General features: G+C 43.9%; 1 protein-coding gene across 1 annotated transcript; it reads right to left on the reverse strand.

Annotated features, from left to right (window-relative positions):
- Positions 1 to 4,713: 4,713 nt before the first annotated feature.
- On the reverse strand, positions 4,714 to 8,982 carry LOC109734942 (uncharacterized). Its single transcript, XM_020294129.4, has 10 exons — positions 8,375 to 8,982; positions 6,525 to 6,608; positions 6,394 to 6,447; positions 6,231 to 6,290; positions 6,056 to 6,139; positions 5,844 to 5,960; positions 5,687 to 5,742; positions 5,563 to 5,618; positions 5,375 to 5,481; positions 4,714 to 5,106 (listed from the first exon to the last, which is right to left on the reverse strand). Exons 1-10 carry the CDS (start codon positions 8,948 to 8,950, stop codon positions 4,882 to 4,884), a joined length of 1,419 nt encoding a protein of 472 aa, XP_020149718.2. The 5' UTR covers positions 8,951 to 8,982; the 3' UTR covers positions 4,714 to 4,881.
- Between the last annotated feature and the right edge of the window lie 1,020 nt (positions 8,983 to 10,002).

Raw genomic sequence — 10,002 nt, forward strand, 5'->3', positions numbered from 1 at the left:
TTGGCTGAAAATGTGCCAAATAACCCACTGGTCATTAGCAGGCCGAAATGTATCTTAGCTCATGGTGGCCCATTACAATGCGGATCGTTAACAGGCCGAAAGTCAGTCGGGTCGTAATTGCGCCAACCTACTACACGGGCCTTTACCAGGCCGGAAGTGTGGGCGGGCTTGATTTGTCGGGACCTATATGGGTCGTTAATAGGCCCATGTGACGTCGGGACACATATGTCCCATGGGTTTCGTCTGTCGTTAACAGACCAAAAACACAACGGGCTGGAAGTGGCCTAAATCTATAGTAGACCACTGACAGGCTGAATGTTAGACCTGGCCGAAAACGGCCCAATTCCATCACGGTCTTTTTATGGGCCGAAAGTTTCATCGGGCAATAAATGGGCCCAATGTAGCAGGAGCTTTAACAGGCCAGAAACACATCAGACCGTAATTGGGCCCAAATACTTAGCGGACTATTAACGGACCAAAAATGATCGGCTGCAATGATGAGAAATCTAAAATGGGCCAATGACAAGCTGATTTGACACTATTCCTATGTGCCTTAATTGCAAATGGACCGTTTGCAAGCAGGTCGTTAATGGGCCAGCCCATTAACTTTGACAGGGCCGGCCTTTTTAACCGAAATGGGCCACTGTTGGGACATGCCACGTGTCACTTTTCATAGGCCCATGTCGTCCATTGGATGAATGACATGTGTCATGACATCGAGCTGACACGTGGTTCCTCTAGCCAATGACAATTTTACACGTGGAAAATCCCCATTGGTCCGGGCTGTTAACGGGTTATTGGATCCAAACTGGAACCCGGTAGCTTAATGACGACCCGTTATGGTGGATGTCACCTGTCGATTACCCTTGACGAAATCAATTCCATGACGCGTCATTTATCGTCATGGAAGTGGACACTTCCGTGATGATAATTTGAGTATTGTCATGGAACACTTCTATGACAGCACAAGTATGACTATCTTGATTCTGTCATAAAATCGTCACGGATGTACATGCATGACAAAAAACGTGACCTACTATGACAAACACGTATCATCACGGAAGTGTTTTTTTGTAGTGTATAAGCAGACGTGTGACACCCTCGACCAGAAGAAGAAAAATATCAGAATGTTTGACGGTGTTCTGGGCGATGGCGGTCGTTTCAGCGATCCCATGAGGTATGCACAGACACACCTAAGCTATCAGAGTGGACGATGACCTTTCATACGGGCGCTCCCGCTTGCATGGCTGGTCATATGGAACTCTGGCGGCCACAAAGAGCGCGAGGAAGGAGGTATTTCGCCCCCCATCTCTCTCTCTTTTCTTCTTCTTCTTCCTCCAAATCTCTTCAAACCCTAGCAAAACTTTGCCGAATCTCCCTACTTGTTCGATTTCAGTTCGAATCCTTCTGTGTGACCGATCTACGGTATGTTTCTCCTCCGATCCCCAACTTATTTTTCATGAATCCACGTTCTACATGCCTAGCATTGCCGTCGTTGGCCGCCTCCTCCATTGGGGTGTCCGTAGTAACACTAGCCTCCATCTGCCTGTTGACTGCAATGGCGACGATCTCCTTCTTCTGCTCTGATGAGAGGCTGTCCCAAATGGCTTTGGATCTTGAGGAGGCCATGGCGGGCGTAGTGCCGAGAGGAGAAAGGGAGCGGAGGAGGTTGGATGCGGCTATGGTCAGGGCTAGAGTTTAAATGGCGGACAGATGGCACGGCAACCAATGACGTGGTTAATGGTGGGCGGCAAATGAATGAACGGGTGGTGCCGAAGCGGGTTCCTCGGCATCCGCACAAGTTTAATGTAGGTAGGCGGATGAACGAGTTGTCGTTTGAACATGGAGCAGTTGCATGCACCGGGAAGCGGCGCTCTCGACCGGCGCGCCGCTTCAATGTCGGAGCGACGTGAGAGGTCGCGTCCGCCCTGAGCAGCACTGGAGTGGCGTTTACCGTTTCGGGCAAAAAAAGGCGTGGGCGAGGGAGAGGGGTTTAGGTGGGCCAGGTTTGTTGGACGCTTGCATGGCAGCGGTCCGAACGCCCGCAAAGCCCCCCTCCACCCCCACCCCCCCACCCCCCCACCTCCTAGTGGGCGCGTGGGGCGCTGGCCAACATGCGAGTGTGCACCCACTCCCCTCCCGTGCGCCCCTCATGGGCCGGCCCATAAATGGGGTTGGGCGCCCTAGTTTTTTATTCCTTTTTTTATTTGTTCTTCTCCAAAACAATTAGGAATATAAAAAATGTTCAAAGTTTAAAGAAAACAACGAATTTTGGGAAAATGTTCCAGAAATCATAACATGTTCGTGGTTAAAAAAATGTTCATAATTTCAAAAAAAAAAGTCTACGTATTGAAAAAATGTTCATAAATTTCCGAAAAATGTTCGCTAATTCAAATTTGGATGAAATATTTTTGTACTTGATGATTTTATTTTTTCAAGAGCATCTCTTTTGAAAAATGGATGAACATTTTTTGCAAAAAAGGTGAACAAAATTTGAATTTGATGTAAACTTTTCGATAAAAAGATGAGCAAATTTCCAATTTGATGAACATTTTTTGAATTTGATGAATAATTTTTAAATTTGATGAACAAAATTTGAATTCAATGAACATTTTTTGAATCTAATGAACTACAAAATATTCATGAATTTAACAAATGTTAGTGATTTCTTAAAATGTTTGTGATTTAAAAAAAGTTAATGAATTTAAAATATTTTTGCAAATTGAAAATACAAAGAGTAAAAATAAAAAGGAAAACCAGAAAAGAAAATAAAAAACCAAAATTAGAAAAGGAAACATAAAAGAAAAACAAAAAACTAACAAGGAAGAAAAACCCAAAAGAATAAAAATGAAGAAAAACAAAAAAAGGTTCTAGCAAGGTTCTAGAACCTTTCCTAAACCGGATTGGATGAAAGCCGAAAGAATGGGCTGGCCCATACAAAAAACCAGTGCATGGGTACACGCTACCTCGCTAGCACGTGGTACACGCCAAATAGGAATTCCCCTCCCTGATTTGTTTCCGGTTTGCGGGAAAAATGACGTCTGGATCGCTGAACAGATCGATATAAAACTTCACTGAATCTAAAAATATGTACGGACGCACGGCACAAACGATTGGGGGCGGTTTGAGGGTCGGGCGTTGGAACCCTAGTACTAGTAATTTTCTTTTCTTATTACCGAACAAACCCTCGTGAAAAAGAACCTTGTACTATGCTGTATCAGTGTAAGACACTAGCATCTGACCCGACAAAGGACGTGGAAATCAAATCCGAGTCGCACGTGGCCCCCCGAACCCGACCTGATTTGGAATTGGACGCCGCCTACCGATGGAAAGCATCAACATATAAATAGCAACGACATGCCATACAAAAAAAGTCGCACAAACAAGGCTCGACGACTGATCGACCAGACGAGACCCATCGATGGCAGGTGAAGCGATCACAGCGATGTCCGCTGAGGCGAAGCGAGCAGAATTCGAGTCTGGCATGGCGGCTGACCCGGGGAACGGCGAGCTGTGGCGCCGCTTCGTTAGGTTCGAGCTGGAGGAGGGCAGCGGAATCGAGGCCGCCCGCGCCGTCTACGAGCGACTTCTCGCTGCAATTCCCGATGGAGAGACATACATGTGGGACTGGTTCTGGAGGGAGCGCGAGTTCGGCGACGTCGACAGCCAGCGGCGCGCGCTTCAGAGGTGGGCGCGGTGGGCGCAGGCCCAAGGAGGCGGCTTCCTCAGGTCCAAGTCAGGCTGGCGTACTTACTTGAAGTTCGAGATCGACAACGGCGGTGGGGTGGAGCGCGTCCGGGCCGTCGGCGAGGCGCTCCTCGCGACCTTTCCCATGGATCCGCATGCGTACGTGATGTACATCAGGGCTCTGACCGCTCTGTCCCGGCACGTTGAAGCCCAAGCCCTGGCACGCCGTGGCGTCAAGGAGCTGTCCGCCTTCTATCGCGGGCATGATGAGTTCATTTGGAGGTTTATGGCTGTGTATCTGAAGAGGCTCAGGGAGAGGCGGAGCACCGCGTGGGACGAAAATATGTTCAACGATTAGCTGTTTTTTGTTGAGATATGTTGAATGATTAGTCTTTTTTTAGGGAACTCTTGAATGAGTAGCTGTTATGAGTATATATATATACTATATGCACAAGTAGTAATAGATTGTCTCCGTGTTTACTGTTTGTCACTTTTTTTCTCCTTTGCAATCTCAATGTATCTCTATTGACAGACTGAAGCTAACGTAGTCAAGAGAACATTTTATTTTCCTCAACCTTTCACACCATGAAACATAACTCGATCTGATGCCATGGTTTGGTTGCCCATGTTTTGATCAATATTGGCAAGCAAACTTAACTCTTGAGTAATAAGCTGTATAATGAAAAATGATGTTGTACCTACTAGCTGCTCATTCCAGCAGAAGTTTTAGCAGCATTTTACCATATTTACGACATATAAGTTTCAACAACGATTAATCGGCAGGATAGCAAAGCAGAATTGACGCCACAATTGGTTTGCTACAAGGATCAGACTTCCATAAACAACCCATGGATCATGGATCCATGTCCAGAGTTGACTAGCACAATGTGTTGAAAACAAATGAAGTGTTTTTTTGGGGAATATTAGAGAACTGAGCGGCATTCTCGAAAGAGGTCATATGCTAGTGATATTTTTAGAGAATATTGAAAAAACAGTGGTACACCAGTACCAATGCATATGTGCAGCTGATGTAACATTTTTTCACCACACATATATAAGGAAGGAAAACAGTAATAGTGCATATGTGCAGCTGATGTACACAACAAGAGTTATTTACATGTATAGAGTATATCGCAACGCGGCCAGCAACTCTCCTGCAACATGTCATATGATATCTGTTACTACAATCTACAGCTATGACTTCTCGTAGATGATATCATAATGCCCTGGTCTATAAAGTAGTGTCACAGTAGGAACCGAGGAATCTGGTGACTCGTAGATGATGTGGATGTTAGGCTCCTCAATCGGTGAAACGTCAATGTTAACAACTCGAAGTGGCACCTGTAGGACATTGGTGAGCGCAGTGAGATTCACTTGTTGTGCATCTTCCTCCACTGGGAGAACCTCCTCCAGGCAGTACTGCAATTCAAAAACACATAAGGCGTCTGACAGTGAGGACTTCACATCATTTTTTTGACATACAATTCCAGTTTCTGGTATAAGTATTATGATGAAATTTTGCTCCTACTGTGCAGTTCCATCACACACACAAAGCATAACTAGCAGACAAGAAAGGCAATATCATTTGCTTCTAATAGACACATGACACTTTTTCTTTTGAGGGAATGGACACATGACACTCAATTATGCATAGAAGATTACTGCATCACCTAAAGGAAATACTCACCTTTGTTGCATCGGGCTTTCCTTGATCAAGGTCGGCTATGAATGCCTTAAACTGTTCAACCTCAGTGCATATCTCAATAGCTGTCACAAGTCGAAGATACAAAAGCACTAAAGACAACAAAAATAGTTGGAGTCAGAAAATTAGACTGAGTTGGCAAGAGAACTAAGAAAATTGGTGTATATTCTCACTGTTCGCAAACTTCTGCTCATTTTGGCTCTCCTGGAAAAGCCACTCCTGATAGGCACTGAACAAAATTTATAACATAAGTACGCAACACAGTTTATTGTTGAGAAAATGTTGATGCAAACCCACCTTACTGACAGTTTTTGTTTTTGTTCCATACATTCCAGTATAAAGCCCACAAAAGCCTGGACGAATTACAATATTATTAATTATTATATATAATTTAAGTGCACTTGGCGGTTCAAAACTAAAAATTTGGTGGATGAAACAATTCAGGAAGCCTTACATCACGAAGATCTGAATATGAACCGGGCAAACGAAGCCTTTGGAACTTCTCCCACATAGTTTCAAGTGCACCAAGTAAACGTAGCTCCTCCTCATGAGATACTTTCACAAGCTGCTCCTATAGACCCAAGGGACAAAATGTAAGCATCACCAAGCACCAAGAACTTTAAGGTGCAGAACTGGAAGAAATTTAGCAACAAGATACTAGTGTACCAGGTATGAGTATATGAACGATCTGTAAAAGCAACTCCCGTCTCCAGGTACTTTCCGATATTCAGAGTAATTAGCCGAAAGCTTCTGCAGAATCGCACACAATAGATGAGAATATATAGCAAACAAGTGAGGACACAAATCAAGTAGAAATATAACAGCTCACAAGTCATATTACTTTTGCCTTATCTTTCATAATTTCGTTTTCAAACTCATGCGGTAGAGATGATAAAGGTTCCTGCACCGAAACAAGATTTCAATTAGTAAAACCAATGTTATTTTCCCAAATTGACATCTCTAGCCTCAATGATAAAATTAGGGAATATCCTATTAAAGTTAACCTTTTGAAGAATTTTTTTGCAGCCATTTTGTGATGTCTGCAAAACCATAGAAAACTGAAGGTGCAGAGAGGTTAAGAAAGGAATGTTGAGGCATAGTTAATTAAACTAAGCATTTGAAAAGCAACCCTTACATCATCACAAGCCTCGTACTCGTTTCTCCAAGAAGCCCTCGCAGCATCACATGCCTCGTGACTCCAAAAAGGAGCTTCCAGAATCTGAAAACATAACAAACGCAAACTTTTAGTTTATTTAAAGAAGAGTTGTGAACAGTTTGCAGGATGCCTAGTTTCAATCCGAGTTAGGATTGTAGTCACTGTTTACATTTGCGGCCTTGGCTGTAGGAGACCCAACAATTTCATTAATAACACACAACTCGACAGATAGAAGTACACACATGTCAATATGGAATATACAGGGGTGCAGAAGCAAGACAAATTTTTTAATTTATTTTCCACCTTATGCCTGAGAGAGGCGATCATGTGGGACTTTAACAGCCCCAAGATTTTACAAGCCTTGAAGTTGCACCAAAGAAGACTGACCATGTAAATGAAGAAGCAACATTGACATCCCCAATGGACTAAGCAAGAAATTACAGAAACCACCAAGAGTAGCTGAACTTATAATATCTGGTGTCGACTCACATTTCGTTTTGACATCTACAAGATGGCGAATTTTATATATGCCAACAAAAAATTTCACCTTATACCTGAAACTGAAAGAGCCAAGCATATAGGACTTCAAGAGCACTAAGTATTTCAAGCATAGAAGAGGGTTCACCAAGAAAGTAAGCAAACCATTGTAGAGTAGCTTATCTTATAACAGTATCTGTTATTGATTCAGATTTCGTGCTGGTGACCTAAGAGTCGACTGTAAACATCGGCTTTGTAAAAATGCAACAAAAAATAAGTAGCCATAGCATAACTGGGCAACACATGTAATATTTAACAAAGAAATTGGTGGTACAATTCATATTATTCATATGGTATAAAAATGTTGGTTAATAAATATCTAACATGTAAATATCAAGATTTGTGACAAATAAAATTCTCAGCTAGCGAGTCTAAGAAACCTTCACAGGTACATACTTTTCATAGGGCCGGGGAATTGCCCCCTTTTTGAAAAGAAAAAGGTGCAGACTATTCATGTTTCTGTTGCTGACTATCTATGCCAACGTTCTATTTCTCTGCACATGGCTAATTTACAATGCTAAAATTCATATAAAGCCGAAAGATAACATGGACTGCTAAATGTGAAATCCATAAAAGGAAGTGACTATGAACAAATGCCATTTAGCATTAGTACAATTGCTACACTCTAAAGACGACCCGCGCTATGTACACTTCCAAGAAAAAGTATGCAAAGATAGAAGTCATGGGTTTGCTCGAGCAAAGCCAAAACTTTTCATCAATAACACAACTCCACACACAGAAGCACACTAATTTCAATAGGGAATTTTTTTGTGGGAAATTTCAATATGGAATATAAAGAGGTGCAGAAACAAGATATAAATATTAATTTATTTTCCAGCTTATGTCTGAAAGAGGCAATCATATAGGACTTTAACAGTGCTATGATTTTACAAGCCCTGCAGAAGACCGACCATGTAAATCATTGGCATCCCCAACAGAGTTAGCAAGAAAGTAGGGAAAGCGTAATATTTTCTATCAACTCTCACATTTCTTTTTGTTATCTAAGAGACAGTAGGTTGCATATCTGCAGGGTATTAGACAAGTATACGACGATGCAGAAAATCAAAATTGACGAATCTTTCTAAGCATGGACACCTACAAGAACCTAAATTCGTGAATCTTTCCAAGCCTGTGCACTGTTAAAATTGCAACCATAATCAAAGATTCAAACACACAAGTCCAAGATCAATCTTTCTTAGTCAAAGCATCCACAGAGATGATTCCCAAATCGAGAACGTACTAGGTTTCTTGCAAATTCCCAAATCAAGAACGCATTGGATTTCTTGCAATACCTGATTATACATCCACTCAGAGGGTGGATCCCTGTAGAGATCCCTGTAGTTGGAGGCGTCCAGAGAGCTGGAGGTCGAGGCGCCGCCGCACGTACGGTCGCTGCCGATCCAGCTGTCCGAGGAGGAGGAGGAGGACGCTCCCATGGTGCTGCTCGACGGTCCCAAGAGGAAGGAAGCGGCGGCGGGGTTCTTGTACCTGTCTGTGGGCACATCGTCTTCATCAGATCCCGTGGCGGAGGACGAGGCGGAGCCCTCGTTGGCGACGACCGAGGTCCCCGGGGGTTGACCGGACGGGCGAGTGCTGAGAGGGGAGGCGGGCGCGGAGTAGCGGTCGTCGGATTCTTGAGGAGTCCTGGAGGGCTCAGCCCCAGCTCCGCCGCAATTGGGATCGTCGGCGTCGGGAGAGCCGCCGGAGCCGGCCATTCTATGCGGTTGGGGGAGGCGGGAAACGGAAAGGGCAAGGGGACGGGAAGGTAGGGGAACGGGAAGACAGCGCGAGATTTTGTGAGGGTGGCAAGGGGAGGCCCTATATGACGCTCTCAGCGTCCGAACGCACCAACGGCTGCGCCGGCCCATTTACAAAGGACTGTACCAACCGGGTTTGTAGAAACGATTCACTGTAGCCGCCTGCACGCTTATTGTACCAGCGGTTTTCCAAAAAAAATCGTTCGTTTTCTTGAAGTATCATCGAAATTTCTTATTCGATTTTTTATGAAAAAATAAAATCAGCTTTAGGAAAAATGATAACATTTCGAAAATGTCAACTTTTTTTAAGAGACGGAGAATTCTTGAAAGCACAAACAATTTTTGAAATTCTCGAACATTTTTCAAAAAATGAGATCATTTTTTTAATGAAACCAATTTTTGAAATTCCGAACAATGTTTTAAAAGTAAGAACATTTTTTAAAATTCTCAAACATTTTTCGAAAACATGAATATATTTTTAACTTGTGAAAAAATAATGGAAAACGGAACATTTTTTGAAAAACAGCATCTCTTCACCGTCACTTCGTCAAGCTAATGTCAACCATGTCGCATCATCACCTTGGCTGGCCGGCTAGAATTCGACATCATCACCTCATGGATACCGTCCTGTGTCGTGTTGTCGCGCTATCACTTGTTTGGACCAACATCGACCGCACCACATCATCACCTTGTCGGGCCGACCTCCTCGCTCCGCCACCCCTTTGTCACGTTGGCTGCCTGGGGCTCGGACACATCGCCTCGTGGATTCTGGCCTGACATCATTGCGCCATCACCTCATCGGACCAACCTCCTGGCTCTGCCACGCCGACCTGTTGGAAAACGTAGTAGAAAACAAAATTTCCCGCCCTACGATCACCCAGGAACAATATGAAGATGCATAACGGGTTGTGATCAACGATCGTTACCGACTCCGGGAGTGCAGCGGAAGTAGATGAGTTGTTGTAGATCATACTTGGAGTCCCTCGAACGTTGATGACGATCCCACGAACTGTCCTCGAACAGAAGATTGAAAGCACGTTCTCTCTGCTTGGTTGCAAGCATACGGTCTTCACGATTCGGCAGCGCTTCGCCACCCGGAGCTAATCATCGCCGGAGAATTAGATGGAGGAGTTTAGAACCACACATGGTTCTAATTATGAGGA

Source organism: Aegilops tauschii, chromosome 7 (genome assembly GCF_002575655.3).
Source record: "Aegilops tauschii subsp. strangulata cultivar AL8/78 chromosome 7, Aet v6.0, whole genome shotgun sequence".
Classification (NCBI taxonomy): Eukaryota; Viridiplantae; Streptophyta; class Magnoliopsida; order Poales; family Poaceae; genus Aegilops; species Aegilops tauschii.

What these genes read in the sequence shown, in the direction of transcription:
- LOC109734942 (XM_020294129.4), bottom strand. Translation starts at nt 8,950, where the DNA reads ATGGGCCGGCGCAGCCGTTGGTGCGTTCGGACGCTGAGAGCGTCATAT. An exon ending in AGTACGAGGCTTGTGATGAT is followed by an intron (nt 6,448 to 6,524) that starts GTAAGGGTTGCT and finishes CTGCACCTTCAG; the next exon opens with TTTTCTATGGTTTTGCAGAC. An exon ending in CGTTCATATACTCATACCTG is followed by an intron (nt 5,961 to 6,055) that starts GTACACTAGTAT and finishes TTGGGTCTATAG; the next exon opens with GAGCAGCTTGTGAAAGTATC.